General features: G+C 39.6%; 1 protein-coding gene across 6 annotated transcripts in view; it reads left to right on the top strand.

Annotated features, from left to right (window-relative positions):
- The window catches only part of FMNL1 (formin like 1), a 1,099,995-nt gene extending 1,079,967 nt beyond the window's left edge, over nt 1–20,028 (top strand). For 4 of the 6 annotated variants that reach the window (XM_044055136.1, XM_044055138.1, XM_044055134.1 and 1 more), the window contains one exon: nt 15,570–20,028. In XM_044055136.1, the coding sequence (XP_043911071.1) occupies nt 15,570–15,673 (104 nt within the window). In that variant the 3' untranslated portion in view covers nt 15,674–20,028. The remainder of the gene's footprint in view (nt 1–15,569) is intronic. The other 2 variants (XM_044055139.1, XM_044055135.1) reach the window with 1 other exon arrangement.
- The last annotated feature ends 1,060 nt before the right edge of the window (nt 20,029–21,088 follow it).

Here is a 21,088-nt window from a genome sequence, read left to right as displayed (position 1 = left end):
TTTAACAGGATCCTCCTGAATTTGGAAAATAGGAGGGGGGGGGTCTTTAAAAGTTGTTGTTTGTCTTTCGGCTTTTCCCGGTAAGGGGTCACCACAGCAGAACTCTGGTCCGCTAATGATTGGCAGTAGATTTTTACGAAACGCCGAGGTGCCAGCTCGACACCCAACCTTCAACGAAGGCACGCCCATTTACGCATGCATGTCTTTCGTACGCTACCCGACCGCAGGGAGGACATGCAGACTCCACACAGAAGGCACTCCCAGGCCAAGCCGAGAATCGAATGGGAGAACATCTTGCTGTGAGGTAACAATGCTACCTCCGTACCACCAAGTATGCGGCTATAAAACCTAGTGCATCTTGTGTCCACGCCAAGCAACTTTTGACCCTTTATACCAAATCATAGAACCAACACTGCCATTCTTAATCCAGCTGAATATATTTATGGTGAGCATCCATCCATCCATCATCCCTCCATCCATCCATCCATCCATCCACAATCCCTCCATCCATCCATCATCTCTCCATCCATTCATCCATCCATCCGTCATCCCTCCATTCATCATCTCTCCATCCATCCATACATCCACAGCCACTTTTTCCCATTGTTTTGCTAATGGGTTCAGGGAGTCACACCAGGAATGCATTAACACTGGAAATTTTGTACATGAAATATTCCTGAAATTATTAAACATGTTCTGTATTCACTCATATAGAAAAGTTATTTAAACTCTCAAGAAGGTAGGCTTCTCACTAAGCACCAGATGGTTTAGCAGCTGCCTAGAGAATAGGTCACAAACAGTAAAACAGAACTCTTTTACAATAGCACAATGCCCTGCTGCTGTGGATGTCCCTAAAGTCTCAGTGCTTGGTCCATGTCTCTTTAGTTCTTTATAAGCAATATGGCACTCAATACAGGTAATGTGAAACTCATATGTTCATAGGTTCAAAGGTAAGTACTAAGCTAGCTGCCCTTCTGAGCCATTTTAAGCCTAGCCAATTTCCCTTTTTGTGCTGAAAATAACCTATCCCGTTTGGTAATAGATTGGCCTTACCCATCCCATGGTCAATAATTATATATTACCCCTAATAAAAGTAGGTGGGATCATGCCATAGATAATTTGAGGGGGATCCAGGCATAGGATAAAGCATTTAGGAGTTGCCTGTGTCCATTAGCAGTATGTGGGGCAGTCCTGGGGTAAATTTTCTGTTTCTCATCCAAAGATCCAAGCTGCGCTTGAGTAAGGACAGGGACGAGTTTTGTTTTACGTGGATGGAGAGTCTATTCCAGAGCAGCACTGTCCTCTGCGAGATATACCCATCCCTCCAAACCACTCATCCAGTATGCAGATGACTCAACAACTGCCAGCTCTGATTTTACACTGAACAGTCTCCATCCTGTCCTGCAGACATCATTTCACACAATTGAAATAGGCTAAATTGCATGGTTATGTTCCTAAATGCATGGAAAGACAAAATGAATACTTTCCTCTCCAAATCCTCCTCCCATTATTAATGCTTTTCTCTCCAGAATCTCCTTCTACAACTGCTCACTCTCAAGCCCATGCTAACCCTAATCATCAAATGCCCAATCCCAAGCACATACTGACCCTATGCATCAAATGCCCAATCCCAAGCACATACTGACCCTATGCATTTTCTGTTGTATAACACACTTCATATCTCCTCAGTTTCACCTCTTTTGTAGACATTCATATGACTAGAATTCTTGACATTACATTTAATAATCCTTTTAAATATTATTCCTTTATATACAAAACAATAGTGGAAACTAAAGTTATTTCATGAATACTGTACAGCACTAAATCTTTCCTAACAACCAAAGCTGCAGTCTCCAAAATTGATTCTACTGTGTACTTTGTTTCATGTTCTCTTCTCTTCTATAACTTATCATCACCACTTTAAAGTAGATCATACACATAATAGGATCATCTCTTTTTGTCTCTGAGTACAACAGTCACAAGCAGCACAGTCTCAGCATACACTCATCTGGTCTAAATATAACCACTCCCTCACTTCTACACTGCTGTGCCTGGCTCACAAACTCCTCTGCTACCGAGGCTTCCCATCCTCATCTAAGGTTATTAATTGAAGGGCCTTAGACAATCCATTTACTAGCTGGTCCATATTCCTAAGTCCTTCAGCAAATTCAGTGATTCAGTATTTGTGTTTTTCACCACATTGATAAAATCTGGACTATCCTCCATTCCTAGGTAAGAACCACCAAAGATAAATGGACATTTAAATCTTTTCTCACCTCTGTAGCATTTGGTATGTAACTGTAATATCACATGTGGCATAATTCAGTTATTAAACCACTTATATATAACCCTTAGTACACAGTCCTGTGCAACTGTTGATTCTGTCAACCAACTTATGATATCATGAGTCCTTTTTACTTGTTATTAATTTGTAGCAATATGTGCTTTAGAAAATTTGCTTCGTGTAACACATTTAAGGCACCCTTTAAACTTCTTATGTTGCTATATTATGGAATACCCAGTGTACATTAATTGAATTATGTCATGCATCTTATTTAATAGTATAATTTCTACAGTTTTCTTGTTGTTGTCTTGGAGTTGTTTCCATGGGACTCTAATAAAAGTTGGAACTTCCAGATGGCTGTCCTCTCTAAAGTATCCATGTATATAAATAAATACAAGCATTACCTCACTTATATTTCAATTCAGGTGTGTCATTCCCTTCCTTTCTACAATATACTGTTAAAAGCCTTTGTTTCTTTTTTAAAACATCTTTTTTCGAATTATCACTTATGACATAGGCAAAACTAACATTTATATAAAAGTAATCAAATCATACTGCAGTGGTGATGCTGCGGTAGCGTTGTCACCTCACAGTATGACGTTGTCCTGTTCGATTCTCAGCTAGAGCGTCTTCTGTGTGGAGATATGCATGAATGGGCGTACCTTCGTTGAATGGTTGTGTGTCAGAGCTGGTAACTTTTCACGTAAAAATCTACTGCCAATCATTAGCGGACCGGAGTTCCGCTGTGGCGACCCCTAACCGGGAAAAGCCGAAAGACACAACTTTAACAAGTTAACATTTACAAACATTATCAGATATATAACAAGATATGTAATGTATAACCTAAGCTACATTACATGAATGATTCAGTTCCTGCACTTTGCTAAACCTCATTCCTCCTCCAAAACATTTTTTCTGCATGTATTGTTTTCACAATTTTCATTTTCTTCTATGTAATTGACTCCTGCCCTTTTCCAAAGATCCCACTTCTTGTTCTTTTATCAGTGTTACAATATTCCCTACTTCAAGTTTAGTTGGTTTAGATTTTGATTTCCATTTTTTAGTAATTGCTTTTTTGGCAGCCAACAGAATTAAACTTAACAAGGCCATACTGTTTGTAGGGAATTCAGATCCTGTATCCTAGCTAAAAAATAAATAATTTCCATAGTTACACTCATTTGCTCACCCAGTTCTTCTGTCAGAGTACTCTGTAGGGAATTTTGATCCCTTCTGTCTCTTTTTTTCACTTGCTTCCTATAAGTTCATAAAATACTATTAAGCTTATAGTCCAGAAAACAACCAATGAACTAAACGTCCCTATTGCCCAGTGAAGTCTAATTTACAGATAAATGGATATTGAGAGATTCAAACATCAGACAACAAAATGCAGCTTGTTAAAAGTCCATAGCCTTAATATTCTGGACCAACTGCCTTGGCTGTATTTGCTTTTCTTGTTGCGTATCTTAATACTTTCTTGTACTGGGCCCCCTCTTCCTCCACTCTGGCCACTCCCACCCATCTGTTATATTTTCCCTCTCATTTGCTGTAAATTCTAATCTCACATTTCTGTATCACTACATTTACAGTCTACTCTCTTTCCCTTTCCCTTTTTAGACTTTTATTATCTGAAAGACGTTGAACCTTTCCTATGCCATGTTCACCTCTTCTATCTGCCTCTAGTCTATTTACTCATCTCTGAGCAACGTCTTCACTTCCTCTGTGAAGGCTGCCAGCCCAGCCAGCTACAATTTTGTAAATAATTCTATGTCATTTGTGAAGAGTAATATGATTTGTAAGCTTGCATTAGAAATGTAAGAAAACTATATGTTCTGTACTGAGCTTCAAAAATGTAACCACAGTGCACCCTGCTGAAAAAGAGCAGAAATGTGTATAAACTGTGTGCCTATATAAATGTATGTGCTGATGGTAAAGGCTGGAATATACAGAGTTAATTTGCAAACTATAAGAAAATAAGTGGAAATTGTTTATGACTCTGTTATCTCTGTTTCAGCTCAAAGCAGACATAATGTCTAGAGTTGTAGGCTTTCCTATTGTCTGGAAGCAGAGGTAATTGCAGGTTTCAAATGTAATGGTGTTTAACAGTTTTGTGATTTCCAGTTCCAGGCAAGTTTCTAAGAGATAAGTGTCAGCTTCTAAGAGATAAGTATTCTTGACACTGAGGTGTTACATTTTAAGTTCCTGTTGGCCTGGTAACTAAAACCAGAGTTGACAAGAATGATGTAATCTGAGATGACCCAGCAGAAATGTTTGTTATTAACTTAAGAACTATCTCAAAGAGAAAGTCAGTGCTTTTTATATCTTGTTCTGGACCTGTAAACATCCTCTCACTAGCACTTGTCCTTGCTCTGTAAGTAAGACTTAGATCATAGTATTTCTCTTAGAGATAGATAGGACTATAGTAAGATCAGTCTAGATGTTTTCTGTATTTATCTGAGACTGTCTTGCAATGTTGTTTTAAAGTATTTCCTGTGATTCTAAACTCTGTTGTCACTGTATTGAGTTGTTGAGTATTGTCTTGTTCTTTTATTATTTATTAGTAAGTATATTTAAACCTTTTAGTTGTGTCTGGTTTTGTTTAGAGATATTTAAGCTCTTAAAGTACTTGCATGTATTTGGTGACACAGTACAGGCCACTCTTGAATAACCTTAGTCTTGGACACTCTTACCATTTGGATGGTAATAACATTGCACAGTAAAATTGGATGCCCTATGGTAAGGGCCTTTATAGTAGCTGATAAGTAGTGTATGGTGGCAGTGATAACTACCTTATAGTCTGGGTAGAAGGGGGTATAGCTAGTAAACCTGTGCCAGCCTTCCCAGCTTTCCCAAGGAGTGGCTGTGTGTTTGTATATAAACCAAATTTCAAAGTGTGTGTGTGTGTGTGTGTGTGTGTGTGTGTGTGTGTGTGTGTGTGTGTGTGTGTGTGTGTGTGTGTGTGTGTCAGCTGCTTTGGCAGGGACACAAAGCACTGGTAGGACAGTGAAGGTGCTGGAGGTTTTGGCTTGACCACTCTGCTGAGATCTTAACCCTATAGCTATGCCAGTGGGGAGTCTTACTGGGGATCTGGAGAGAGAGGGAGAAACCAGACCCAGACTGACTGTGATCTCTGTGTGCACTTAAGGGAAATTGCACTTTACTGCGTGTGTACTTGTCACGCTCCCAATGTGCACGTCTATCACTGGTGTTAGTGGTGAGGGTTGAGGTTCCTTGATTAGTGCAGGGGCATCAAATATTAATTGTTTGGCAGTGGTGGGATATCCACATCAAATATTAATTGGTTGATAGTGGTGAGATAGCCGCATCACATATTAATTGGCTTGTAGAGGTGTGGATATTGAATTTCTGTAGCTTGTGTACAGTGAACACTGAAGGTGTTTTTGTACTCTAAATCAGCCATGCAGTGAACATTCAGAGTTCATATCACAATTGTTTTATTTCTTTTGTTAGCTTAGTCAGGGAGATCAGTCAGGCATATCAGCAGAGGAGTATGCAAGCTAACAAGGCGCCAGTTGGCTGAGATGTGCCAGGCTAAAGGACTGGTGCATGGAAACCTGACTAAAGCAGACATGATTGCAGCCTTAGTCACAGCTGCATCAGAGAATAGCAACCAGGAGGATGATCAGACTGGCCATGGAGATGTACAACTCTCAGAGAATGGACAGCTCAACCTTTCCTCAGAGGACTTAAAAATCCATCTGGAGTTAAAAAGACTTGAGCTAGAGGCCAGGTGTTTGGAAATAGATGCAGCAGAGAGACTGAGTCTCTAGGCACTAGAGACTGAGGAAAATTAGAAAGTGCTATGCCTGGAAGCTGAGGAGAAGGAGAGGCACAGGCAACATGAAAATGAGATGCTGGTTCTTCACCAGAGTCATGGAGGCAATGGAGAAGGGAGCAACTGAACCCTGGAAGCAACAAAGGTCAGTAAATTTCTTCCAAAATTTACAGAGGGGGATAATGTTGATAGTTTCATTCATATGTTTGAGAGGGTATGTAAACACTCTAATGTTGACCAAGGGCTCTAGGTACAGTTCCTGACCCCCTTCCTCCATGGTAAAGCTGTAACTGCTATTTTTAAATTGTCTGATACTGATTGCCGAAATTATAATACTGTTAAAAATTGTTAAAAATTGTTTGTTAGAGTGTTTTAAGTTAACAGCTGAAGCTTATAGAAACAAGTTTCATAAGCATAGATGCAAGTCAGATGAAAGTGTGTGTGAATATGTTGCTGAACTAATCACTTATTTTCATAGTTGGGTGAGTGGATGTCAGGTCACCACTTTTGAAGGGCTGGAAGACCTTTTGGTGAGGGAACAAGCCCTTAGCACTTTACCTGAGGACATGAGAATCTGATTAGCTGATAGACAATGCCCTACTGTAGATGACTTGGGAAAGAAAGGAGACCTTTACCTAGCAAGCAGGGCATCCCTGCACAGGAAAGGGATACCCCAGTGCTGCTCATGGGTCTAAGGGAACCCATGGTGGGCATCCCAGACTGCCCCAACAGAATCTGCCAGTAGCAGGGGAAGCCACTAGTACAGGTACACGTCCAGGACCTAGGGTTAAATGTTTTAAATGCAATCAGTGGGGCCATGTAGCATATAGATGTCCATGGAGGCAAGGAGGGGAATAAAAGGTGGGACAGCCAGTAAGTGGGAATGACAACATGCCAACAATAGGTTATCTTGAGACAACAAGGGCCCCAAGCTACCACCCTGCAGATGTCTTGAGAGGGAATGATTTTGGTAATGCAGTACCATGCGTTCATGCAGTTACAAGCAGTCAGGCTTGGAGACAAGCATGTGGGTCTGGTAGCCTGGGGTAGACCCAGGTGGTTCACACACTTGCAGCCAGGACTGGTGAGATGGTTACTTCAGAGGGGAAGCTACCCTATAGCAGTGAGACTAAAGGAGAGCCACAGCTGCTTGTGGGTACTGATGTTCCCTTGCACAGAGTGACTGCAAGGGCAGATGTGAGTAGTACAACCCAGGTTGACAGTGAGGCACCACTGTCACAGGATCCCAGACTTCCTGTGGAAAGGGAGCTGGGAAGGGTTACAAAGAGAGAGTTGTGACAGGATCAGCTCTCAGACCCTACATTACAAGGCCTGAGAAAGGTAGCTAGTAAGGCACCTGATTCTCAAGGGAAGGGGGAATCTGTATACTGGGACAAAGGGTTACTGTATAGAGAGTGGATGCCTGAGGGAGGGCTAGAGTGTGAGAGCATACAGCCGTTAGTAGTGCCCAAAGCCTACCCTCTGGCACTTCTAGCCATAGCCCATGATATTCCCTTTGCCAGTCATATGGGTATAAAACATACATATTATGCAGAACTTCTATTGGCCTGGGATTTCTAGAGCTGTAACAGGGTACTGCAGGACCTGTGAGCAGTGCCAAAAGGTAGGCAAGGCAGGAGACAAAGTGAAAGCTCCTTTTATGGCTTTGCCTGTGATTGAGGAGCCATTTCAGAGAGTAACTATGGATATTGTGGGGCCTCTAAGTACCCCAAGCTCCACAGGGAAAAAGTATATCCTAGTGGTAGTAGATTATGCTATCAGATTCCCTGAGGTAGTGTCTCTTTCCTCCATTGAGACAGAAAAGGAGGCAAATGCTTTGTTAGATATTTTCAGCAGGGTAGATTTCCCAAAAGAAATACTGACTGACAGAGGTGCCAATTTGATGTCAGACCTGCTGGCTTGTCTGTGGAAGTACTGTGTGGTGAAGCACCTAAAGACCACCCCTACCATCCCCAGACTAATGGTCTTGCTGAGAGGTTAAACTCTACACTCAAGACGATGCTACGGAGATTTGCAGACCAGTTTAAGAGGGACAGGGACAAATATTTGCCCCATCTGTTGTTTGCTTACAGAGAGGCTCCCCAGGAATCCACACATTTTTCACCATTTGAGTTGTTGTTGTTGTATGGGCATAGGGTGTGGGGACCTCTAGATTTAGTTCAAGATCAGTGGGAGGGTGAGTGTGAATCCTACAAGGAGTCTGTTGTGGCATATGTCCTAAACCTCAGGACAAGGCTCAGGGAACTCATGGGCTTGGCCCAGGAGAACCTGGCAGAAGCCCAACAGCAGAAAAAATGTCTGGTATGACAGCAATGCTCGAGCTAGACAGTATGTTGTAGGGCAGCAGGTAATGGTTCTCATTCCTATCAGACACAGCAAGCAGCAGGCAGCTAAGGTGGTAAGGAAGGACAGTGATGTTAACTACAAAGTAGAACTGCTAGGCATGAGGCAGGGGCACAAATTGTACCATGTTAACATGATGAAACCTTACCATGATAGGGAGGCCCTTGTGCTGAGTAGTTGAAGTGGATTGCAGGAGGAATCTGAGGGAGAATGGGTGACTGATCTCCTAAGTGAGGCTCGGACTGACACCTCAGTGGAAGGGTAGCAATATCCCCTACCAGGTTCAAGAAATCCGAGCAGTGTTACAGGGGTTTGGGGGCATGTTCACTGGGAAACCATGGTGTACCCACCTGGTGCAGCACCATATGGATACAGGACCCCAAAGGCCTATTAGGCAGGTCCCTTATAGGCTGCCTGAGAGAGTCAAACATACTCTGAGGGAGGAGATACAGGAAATGTTGGAACTAGGGGTAATTCAGGAGTCCGGCAGTCCCTGGGCCTCCCCAGTTGTGCTTGTACCAAAGAAGGATGGCAGCCCCAGGTTCTGTGCGGACTACAGGAAATTAAATAGTCACACAGAGTCAGATGCTTACCCCATGCCTAGGACAGGTGAATCCCTAGAGCAGTTAGGTGGGGCTAAGTATCTTACCACCATTGATCTTACCAAGGGTTATTGGTAGGTACCCTTGACTCTCGGTGCTAGAGAGATGTCAGCCTTTGTGACTCCTTTTGGCTTGTATGAGTTCACAAAGATGCCCTTTGGGATGAAAAATGCCCCAGCGAATTTACAGAGGCTGGTATATTGTATCCTAGCAGGAGATTTTGCCCTTGCTTACCTAGATGATATTGCCATCTACAGCCATTCCTGGCAAGAGTACCATCAGCATATCAGGGAAGTGCTGGGCAGACTACAGAGGGCAGGGTTGACCATTAAGCCCGGAAAAAGTCAGGTGGGTATGGCAGAGGTCTCCTACTTAGGACACAGAGTGGGGAGTGGTAAGATCAGGCCAGAACCTGCCAAAGTGGAAGCCATTCAGGCATGGCCTGCACCTGTTACCAAAAAGCAGGTGAGGGCATTTTTAGTAACAGCAGGGTATTACAGGAAGTTCATCCCCAGTTATAGTACCATAGCTGCTTCCCTCACAGACCTGACAAGGAAAAACAGGCCAGATAAAGTAGTTTGGACCCCAGCATGTGAACAGGCTTTCCAGAAGCTTAAAGGAGCTTTGAGAGGACCCACTGTGTTAGCTAGTCCAGATTACAGCAAAAAATTTGTTGTGCAGGTGGATGCTTCAAACCATGGGGTGGGGGCTGTACTTAGCCAGATTTCTTCAGAGGGAGAAGAGCACCCAGTGGTTTAGCTCAGTCGTAGGCTCCAACCCAGGGAGGAATGCTATGCAGCTGTAGAAAAGGAATGTCTAGCCATAGTGTGGGCACTGCAGAAACTTCAGCCTTATCTGTATGGAAGAAAATTCACTGTAGTTACAGACCACAATCTCTTAACATGGCATATGGTCGACACCATATGATCAAAATTTCAAGCGTTCAAAGGTTAAACATACTGGCGCCATTTGGTGCAGAATGGGAGAATTTCCCTTTTCTGCACTGAAGTGCGATCTCGGAGTTGATATATTTAAGTAGAGGTGGTGTGGGGGGGGTGCACTGTTAAGGTAAGTTTTTTTGTTTTGTTTTTTTTTTATATTATATATTCGAACTTTTAAATTTCGATCATATGTTGTCAAACATATGGGATTTGAAGTTTAGAAAGTTTGAATATATAACAGACCCTGTCAACCACCACCCTCTGCCTACTTTACCTCTCTCCCCAAATCCTTCTTTCTCCTGTTATAACTGTCTCTACCCAGATCATCTTCTTAACTTCCTGTTTCTACCTTTTCTACCCTCTCCCTTTACCTCCTTTACATCCTACTCCAGTTTCTTATCCTCCTACGTGTCCCACACACTCGTCCCTTCCACAGATCCCTCAACCCCACCTCCATCCGATATCTTGCCTCCCTTTCCTGTTGTCATAAGTTGAACTGCTTGCAACTGTAATACGCTCTAATACTCCTAGTTTACTTTCAGCCAGGTGTCCCATTTGGCAAACAAATTAATTTGCAGACTGATAGGCAATTGTGATGCTTCCAGCAAAGCTCAATCAGATTATTAACGAACGCACCATGAAAAATATATGCTGGCCCAGATTTTGGTATACTGTTTTTTCTGTTTCCCCTTTCACAGATAGTTGGGGGTGCAGGACATGCCAGGATATGCCATACTGACCCTGACCATGGACCTTCTTGTAGCTACAATTACAAAAGAACCATATTGATGATCAACATGCCAGTCATATATTGGAATATGTTACTTTCAATAAGGACAACATTTTACTTTGTTAGAACTAATGACATTTTTTTATAACTTATTCCAAATAAACTTGCTGAAGCTAAAAGGTATTTACAGCATTTGTAAATACTCCAGATTTTAAATATTTAAAAAATTAAAAATATATCTAAATGTTTCATTCAAATAATTTGGGTCTACCAATTAAGTCTTCTGTAATATTCCTTCAAGAGACTCAGACCTAGTAATAATCAAGATGGAATCACACAATTGGCAATTAAATGGAACAGAGAATTTGTTTGGAATGTATCAAACAATAAATTACTAATAATTTGGAGATCATATAAAAGTTTGGTTTATACAACTAGCAGCTGCTGGCACAGTTGTGGTCAGCTTGATTCATGGCAACATGCATGGTAGAGCTGTCCCAAAATAAATTGAGCAGAGTTTGGTTCAGTTTACCAGTGACATACCTGTTACATTTTACACATGGATCCACAGATTTCATTACTGGGTTATAAAATTCTATCCATGTCATTTATTACAAGATAGTTTCTTTTTTGTTTCTTTATCTACACAAAAGATCATTACTAATTGTTTGGAATCAGGAAGCAATGGCTAAACTTCATGTTAATAGTGACATGCAGCACTTTTCTGTATCGGTATTCTTCTAGGATACAGATCTGTAGTAGCTGCAGCAGTGGGGGGGGGGGGTTACATATGTGGAAGTAGTGTAATACACAATTGCTATGTTTGCATAAAATTAATAAAAATATTTATACAAAAAGTAAAGGCTTGTTATAATAATATATGCCATGCTTGATTTTTAAACGTGAAAAAAGTATTAGATGTTGTTGTGTCTTTTGTCATCATATCCCTTGTATGTTCATCCCTGGACAAGTGTGCATGTATAAGAGGAAGGGACTCTTAGGGCATAACAAAATAATCCTACTCAGCAAAAAAAATGCTGCCCTGGGCTCAAGACCGCAAACTCCTCACTGGACTTAAGAATGAGTTGGAGGATGTCCAGAGAAATTTTTCAGGTTCAGCAGACCCAAAGAAAGAGGAGATCCTCCATGGAGTGGCTGATGGCCAGCTGCAGGAGAAACAAAAAAAATATTATAAACAAATATTTAAAATAGGGAAACCAGGGACAAATTCAAGCTCTGTATGTAAAAAATGAAATGTACTTGTTTCAGCATTTTCACACAAAACGGCCCAAAGCAAAACATTTTGCTGGAATTCATATAAGGTCAAACCCTCTGCAGGGACCTAATGCTGAATTTGTAATTCTCACTTTGTCTCACAGGTTTGCATCAAAAAATGCAAACAGGCCAAAATAAATGTTATATTCCTGTAATTCAGGTGCAGTGCAGCTACAAATGCTGTGTCTGAAATTCTGGCTTAATGCCATCACACCCACATGCCAGACGTGGTGCATAAAATTACCGTTTGGATTTTAAAAGGAAAGTATGCAACATAAGAAATATGTACAGTACATATGAGTAAAGAACTGACATGCAGATCACATTAATCTTAAATGCTGTATCAAAGACTTTTAGACCATTAATACTTACCACAGTTTTATATCAGTAAAATATGAATGAAGTACTGAAAAACAAAAGAAAAGGTAATTTTGATAATATAATGTAACAATGTAATAAAAAAAACTACATGAAAAGTATACATGGTCTGTAAATGACAGCTAGTGATTTTGATTGGTTTTGATCAGGTACTGCACTTTTTTTGCCTCAGTATCTCTCAGCCATCAGTCACCCCACCCCAACCAGATACACTCATCTATTCCTGTTTTACCCAAGGATTTCACCTGTTATCAAAGTGAGAACTGTCTGGGGAGGGACATCATTTAAGCAGCCACATGGGCTGGTTGTGCTGTCACTGGTATTCCTGCTGTTAGGGTGTATAATATGGTCTAACCCCACCCCCTCAGAAAGTGAGTGTGTCCCACATCACCACAGAGGCTCACAGTATCTTCCCCATGAGTGTATGTTCTTGCACACCCACTCTGAAGGGTACCACCCACTCGTGGTTTTGTACTTGTACCCCAACCTTTCACCAAGGGGACCTATGTATAATGAAACCAGCTCCGCCATCTCCTCTCTTCTCCCCCAGAATGGGCACACATAATTCCCCTGCTAATGCCATCAGGTGCCCAAGCCACTAATCAGACTTGGGTCATTTGGGCTGTACTCCAAGCTTTAGCTCTTTTTACCACTGGCACTGGCTATGTTCCACATGGGTTTTATCCAGGGTTTCTCCCACATCTCAAAGACCTGTTAAGTGAACTGATATTTCTCTAAACTGTCCATTGATGTGCATGTAGTATGTGAGTAATTGTATGTGCATGCCTTGCTATGGACTGCTGTCTCATCCAGAAGAGGTTCTCTGCCTTACACCTACTGCTTGCTAGGATAATCCCTGACTCCCCAACAACCCTGAATGGGATAAAACAAGTATTGGAGGATGAAAATACATATTACATTAAAATCAAACAAATGTAGTTATTGTTTGCTCACCAGGTTAGTCTTTCTTAGCTAGTGGCCTCTTTTCAGAGGAGACCTGAGGTGGTATTAGCATCACTACAAGAAATTTAGGCAGGGCCTCAGGAAACTTCACCTATTCTGTTCAGTACGTGTCATGGTGTCACATGATATTTTACATCCACCTGAGCTACCAACAACTCAAGCAGATGACCTCAGTCAAAGGATGACACATTCAGGAATCCAGCATCCCCTAATGTTGCACTGCAGCGTCAATAATCCATTCACCTAATGTGGAAACTGAAACCACTGACTTCTGGTCTTCCAGCACCAAAGGCAAATGTGTGATATGTTGTGCCACTGTTAAATCAACCTCATTCAGTTTAGGTAGCACTGTTCTAGTGGCAAAACTTACACATCATTTGAAAAGGAAAACATCTGAAGTATCCTAAAGTATGCAAAAAAGTGGCATCAGTTTCTATAACTCTGCATAAACTAATAATCGATTCAGCTTCAGATCAGAAATTCACTCACACCAGACAGTCCCAAGGTACAACTTTCAGCAGACTTTACCTCACTAATTGTGCTACCAGAATAATACACTTGCTGAAGTGTTTCCTCTGTCTGTTTATCTCGTAATTATATCTGGTTTCCCATGGAGTGACAGTTCTTTTTTCATTGTTTATGTTGTTGAATTAGAACTTGTATAACACTCCAGCTGAATAAATCAGTCACAATATGAGTGCAAACTGCCAGGCAGTAGTAAACTTTAATGCATAAGGTAATGTAATCTGTTCCTGTTTAATTTGAGTTTACTTTTCCTGCACTTTCCACTCAGCCAATTATATTATAAGGAACTCGCCCTCATTACCTGCATTCCAAAATCTTGTTATGATTTAATACAGAAAACTTAATTGGTAGAGAAAGTCAACAGCATAGAGTCCTGAGTTCAGTTCCCAAAAATTCTGTATCACCCACTTCTCAAAATAGTTTGCATTTTAAATTCACACATTAACACAGACAGCCTGATCTTCTTTTTGCACAGGTCAGTCACACATAATATGCAAGGTACGTATATGCAGATATAAATGGTGCATGAATTTTATATGTTATTTTTATTTTATTATTTGTTAACCAGGAAAGTCTGACTTGGAACAAAGCCAATTTTCAGCAGCAGCCCAGGCAGAAATGCTTCAGGTGCATGTCTTTGAAAGTGGGAGGAAACCAGAGCACCTGAAAGAAACCCACAAGAACGCAGGGACGACATGCAGACTACGCACAGAAGGCACCCCAGCTAAGAATCAAACCAGAGAACCTCTTGCTGTGAGGCAGCAATGCTACTGTTGCAACGCTGCACCATTATGTCTATCTCTCATGATGAATGCCTGTCCCTGCTCAAATTACTTTCATGTGGGGTTCACTGGTATTGTTTGCTCTCTTCAGGAATGGAGACACGGCTGTTAGTAATGATATATAGCACTTATGAAGAACGCTGTAGTCACTGCTATTTAAAGCTTTTTGTGGCAGAGAGGAAAAAATCTAAATTACATGGCTAGTGATATGTGGCAATAATCAAGGCTTAGTATAATGGACACTATTATTAAGTAGCTTGACAATATATAAGGTTAAAAAAACATAGCAGTTTGTGCCACATAAGAATGACCACTTCCTCTCCAACGTATTTTTCATACAGAAGAATCTGGAAGAAGATTTAGTGCAAACCACGAGATTCTAGACAGGAAGACATTTCAGACTGATCAGGTTATCTAGTGATGTCTAATGATGTCACTCTGGGCACTGCAGGGTAAAAGCAAAAGGATAAAAAGTTATACCGCGCAAAGCACGCAAACTTTAGTGTTTATTAAGAAAATCCTAGTATGTAAAAGAGCCTGTTTTCAGTGGTGAGATGTCAGTTCCAGTCTGGTTTAAAGACTTGCTTATTTACAAATTTTTATTTTTTATATTATTATCTTGATATGAATTCAACAGAACTCATTGAGGGTGGAGATCCGGAAAGAGCAACTACTTAATAACAATGCACTAATCTAAAGGTTAAATTACACACATTTGGTGTAACAGTTCAGTATCTTACAGTATTCAGAATGAGGCTGAGAGAACTGAACTCATGACTTCAGGAAGGCATTGACCACAGATTACTACCTTGAGAACTATATGAAACTTGCAAGAAAAAAATGAGAAGTTGAGGGGGGGGGGGGGTTGAAGCATAAAAAGTACAAAATGACCCTTCATGACTTATTTGACTGCTTTTAATTTTTGTCTTTAGATTTACGTAACCAGCCTTACAGGCGTGGAGATGCTGGGAGACGGAGCGCCAAGAAGCGAACCAATGGACAAACCCTTCAAATCACATCAGACATCTCACTATGATCCATGATACAACGGTGGGGAAGAGAAGGGAGTTGGCTTGCAGTTCAGAAAAAAAAAATGTATCTTCATGCAGCACCTCCCCATCGCAATTTGACAGACTACCTAAAATAACTGTTACATAGTAGGAGCCAACTGCTTCTAAACATTTGTGTCAATCAGTTCTTAACTAGAGCGTCAGCACCAAGATGGCTGATGGCGCTATCTCAGTTACAGCAGATACTCTACTGTTGCCATCCACGTATGTTTCTATCATCAAACCAGTGCTTGCAAACTTTTTTTATTAATTTATATTGTCTGTTTGTATATGGCGGGTGGCAGATAAGAAAAGGTGGGTGGCAGATAAGAAAAGGTTTGGCTATTGGTCCTGCATACCTAGAATTAAGCTATTAAACCCCAAGAAGTATGGGAGGTACAAACTGTGGCAAAACATACACTATTTCTAGCATTCTGAATGACAAATGTCATGTAAGCACACAAGGGATTTGTTTTCCAGGTCAGAAATGACTGAAGAAAAAAAATGACAATCAAATTATGTGACCAAATATATTATATAACTCATTTATAGTTTTATGTTATTAAGTTACCCACCCATAATTCATGTGGTTGTACAATAAAGCCAGAAAGAAACAACCACGTCTAAAAAACGATTTGTTATTATACAGCTCATGTGAGACTGCAGTGCATAAGAGGCAACCAGTATCATGTCTATGATTTATCAGAGTTAACCTTAAGTGGTGGGGTTATGTTAGCATAACATTCCATGTAATTAAAAACAACTACAGTTAATCAGAATTGTATTTTTTAATATATATTCTCTTAGCTTATGACAAAATAACCTGTTTTATGCTACAATAAAGCATTATTAGACGAGTGTCACAGATCAGTGTTCACTGCATTCAGTCCTTGGCAGTGTCCAGCCAGATGAATAATATTATGCCGTCACAGCACATGTCCTGTCAGGCATTATTAAGTCTTGAAAAGAACCTCAACAATTCTTTTCAGTAAACATTTCTAAATAACCAGAGTTTTCAATTTTTTTTAAGTTAGCGACAAGCTTGTTACAGAATGTATTTGAGGATCAATGTAGTGAGAAACTGGGCCACATGTTTTGGAGTTTAAATCTCACTCTCAAAAAAAAAAAAATGAAACAGGATCTTTAAGCCCCAGCTGACAGTGCTGTATCATTCAGTTTAACACAAAACATGCAACATGTTTGAGAAGGCAGTCGGCACTAGGTATCCTCACACTTATTGAGGAAAGGTTTTCCTTGCAGTTTCTGTGCAGTATTCTTTCCTGTTTTTAATATGTAACATAACTCATGGATTTCCTTACTGTTACCTTGGCATTTGTTGCTACCAAGGTCCTTAACAGTAGGAATTCCTTAACTGTTTGCATAAGACATCTGGACAGAGTTTTTGTTTTTTCATTTTTCATTAGTTGGTCCCACCCTCAAGAGACTGTAGGACCAGTAAGCAACTGAAATGGCTGTAGGCAGTGATCCTAACTCAATGTATGTCAGCCTATCAAATCTGAGGAAAGGAAGTATAACCAGTAGGAGTGAAATGTGAGCTGAAAATAGTAACTGAGATTTTATGAATGTATAAGAGCTGAAGGGGAAAGTGACACAGCTGAGAAACAGTTAGTGATCACCAAAGCCAGTGGGACAGAGGTTGTGGAGTAAATGATACTCAATAAAGACATAACACAGAAAGTAAAGTGAATGAAAGTCCATGAACCAAATTTCTAGAGTAGGACAAAAGGAAAAAAAATAGAGAAAAAAAAATGCTGAAAGTCTTTTCTGCTACATTTTCTTTGTTTTTAAACATAATCTGGAACCCTCAGGTAAGGGGGATACAAGACTGTTGTGGAAGCTAAACACATAATGCCTTTTTGATCATGTTTCTTACTTTGCTGGCATCCCATTTCAGAATGGAATGAGGGAGTGTCAAGCATGATTTTTTATTTTTGGGGGGGGGGGGGGGGAGTGGCTAAAGTCCACAGGAAGAAATAGCTGAATAAGTTGTAATACTCTGGAGAATTCCAGTGCTTTCAAATCAAAGGGTGTCACTGCTGATTGCTGTAAAAAAACAATTACTTCCTATATCCTATAAACAAAATCCCTAAGCATAATGCATTGCATTGCATTGTTTTTAGAGGATCTGGAAAAAATCAAGCAATGCAAGTCATGTGTGCTTTCTTTGTAAATTGATAAACAACAGAATCACCTGACCTCTGCTGTTCACCACTATTTTCAGTATGTAGTTAGGCACTCTGTCTGCCCTATGATGGCGTACACAAATGCAGAATATTACTAGATGCAGAAGGTATAGAAAAAACAGAGTAGGGGAAATATTGTAAAGAAAATATGTAAGGACCCTTTTTCCTTTGTTTGCAAGCAGTTAACAGTTTTTCCCTGTTCAATAAATATCGGTTCATTCTTTCAGACAGTGCAAGCAATGCAATAGTTATGCTTGCAACCAAACTGTTGCACTTTTGTTTTGCTCACAGATGTGTATTTCTGCATGGAATTCAGTCTGCAAGCAAAAAATGAAGCCTGCTGCATACATTCAAGATGTCAGTAATTAGTTAAATTTCACATTCTGCCTTCATAAAGTGAGGTCCTGAGATACAACAAGGGATAGATAAAGTGTACACTAACTTAGTATGCTCATTCATATTTTATTAGAGTGCCTCCCCTTATCAGCTTTGATCATATTTTCTAGGAATTATTTCTAACAACCTGCCTTACTTAGTACTAACCAAAATGGCCTCACTCAATGCCCTAGAAGCCTCTGACATCAATTCCCCTATACAATGCATATTTACTACCAGAAAGAAGAAGCAACAGTTGAGCCTGACAATAAGAGTAGGGGACAGGTGGAGAATTTAGCACAATTTCTGGCACAACTAGTGGCTTTGTCCTCCATTTTTTCATGTTACTTGCCAGACATCAACACAGAGGTCCCAACATATCTTCTCAACCTCTTAGACCAAGAAATCTGGACAAAGCTATAAAAAACAGGGGAACAATGTTCCAAAAGCAGAGACACTTTTTTTTAAATATTGCTCTTACAAACTTAGAATGTTAATAGAATAACAGGTGTTACATGAGCATGAATTTTCTGAAGGGTATGAAGTCTGAAACTCAAATGTCTGTCATTATTTCAACGTCTATGATTTGCCAGTGGTTTACAGGAAAACCACAATTCATGAGAAAAATGTCAAAAATATGACGCAAAAATCTGGACATTCTGGGAAAATCTGTACAGTTGAAAGGTATGGTCCCAACAGCAGACTTATTGCTAAATAATAATAACATAAAAGGCAGTACTTAGCACACTCCTGCATCTCAAGAGAGATTTTCTGCTACTTTTTTATTCCTCCGCCTAGTTGCCACACAATGATCCTACCATTTCATTCCAGGATTGCAGACACCAGCATAGCTGGCTAAGCATGTATCCTCTCACTAGTTTGTTGTAATGTTTGAAAGGAGTGTTTGAGCCTGAAGTGGGATTTGGAGAAAGGCAGACTCATTTTGTAGCTCAGTGTTTATAATAATAGAATAGGATGCTTAGGTCAGAGATTCAAAATAGGTTGCTAAGGAGTAACTAGACTTGTAGTCTAGGAGACCATTAAGGGGTCTAGGCCAAATTATCAATTGTTCCAAAGTACTGTCTGATAAAGTGGCTTGTTCATGGACACAAAATAGGCAAAATAAAGTACAAATATTCAAACTCATGTAGTCTTGGTACAGAAAGTATTTTATTAGCAAGTCAGATCTTTGGGCATCTGTGCTAACTTGCCAAAAACCAAAACAAAGAAAAAGAATGTTTCATCTGATATTTCCACTAGCCTAATATAGATACTTTAGAGCAAATAATACAGAGATATGAGTCATATGGTTAAAGTGTTCATACTATTTCAATACAGTCCACCTTTGAAAAAGGATCTTTTGTCTAGTGGGTCCGTGTCTCTGCCCTTTCCATGCAGCTGTTGACTCGTTTGTAGTTATGTCAGAAACATCAAGAATTAATGAGGCCTGCATCCATCACTCTGTAGTTCTGAGGCTGGTACAAATACTTTCTTAACTATACTACTTTACTTAACAAGTTAAACTATTTTCCTATACATATCCCATATCCTGACTTAACTTTGGCACTCTGTTTCACAAGTTCTTGAACAGAACCAAATAGAAGGCATGAAATGGAAATTAATTTAGTATTATTTTTATATAAAATTTATATAGCAGCCACAATAGAATATCACTGTCCATAGAGTGTCTATCAATAGGACAGAGAAAAGGCCAGGATTGTAATGTATGGAAAAGCACAAGGTAATAAAGGTAGTTTTACTTATTCTGTGCTTGTATGATATTTTTTATGAGTCAAACCCATTTTATGTTTCTGCTTATCAACAAACAGAGGTAAACAGCAGACAGATATTTTTTTAGGAATTGAGACATCACTTCCTTCTTGTTGCTAGAACAGCTACATATGAATGTAAATGCACGCCTCAAGTAGCTGGCATTGTTACTTTCTGCATAACAACATGAAACTTCCACTTTTCTCAGAGGCATATATATATATATATATATATATATATATGTGTGTGTGTGTGTGTGTGTGTGTGTGTGTGTGTGTGTGTGTGTATATATATATATATATATATATATATATATATATATACATATACATATATATATATATACATATATATATATATATATATATATATATATATATACATATATATATACATATACATATGTATATGTATATATATATATATATATATATATATATATATATATATATATATATATATATATATATACATATACATATATATGTGTGTGTGTATATATATATATATATATATATATATATATATATATATATATATATATATATCCCTACAGGTTTCAGATGGAGACACTCAATCAAATGGACACAATGTCACACTCAGGATACTGACATCAAAATGTCAGATGAACAAATATAAACACGTTCTACACATGCTCCAGGGATACATTAAAATTTACAAAAATGTCAATATTTTGAGAAGTAGAAATGCTCCAAACACTGAGTTTCTACATACAGTACAAAAAGACCAAAAATGTAGAAGCACAAATATTGAACATCACTCTTCTCCTATATTAAAATTCTTTTTTGCAGGGGGCAAATCCCCCATACCCTTAAACTTGTATATAAAAAGTCTAAGACTGCCATACCTCGGAGAGAAGAGAATATTCTAAGAAATGACAATTGTGGACTTGGTATATGTAAATCTGTATTTTCAGCCATTCATTCTCTACATCTCAGAACTCAACAAACCAAGTCCCGAAATTTCAAATGATTATCACAAAGGCAGGCATTTTTGTATAGTATTGCAACACTATAGAACAGTCCATTTCTA

The sequence above is a fragment of the Protopterus annectens genome, chromosome 13.part0, assembly GCF_019279795.1.
Source record: "Protopterus annectens isolate FY-2018-M chromosome 13.part0, PAN1.0, whole genome shotgun sequence".
Taxonomy (NCBI): Eukaryota; Metazoa; Chordata; order Ceratodontiformes; family Protopteridae; genus Protopterus; species Protopterus annectens.
The sequence above is the reverse complement of the archived record's forward strand: the minus strand, read 5'-3'. Positions and strand labels throughout refer to the sequence as shown.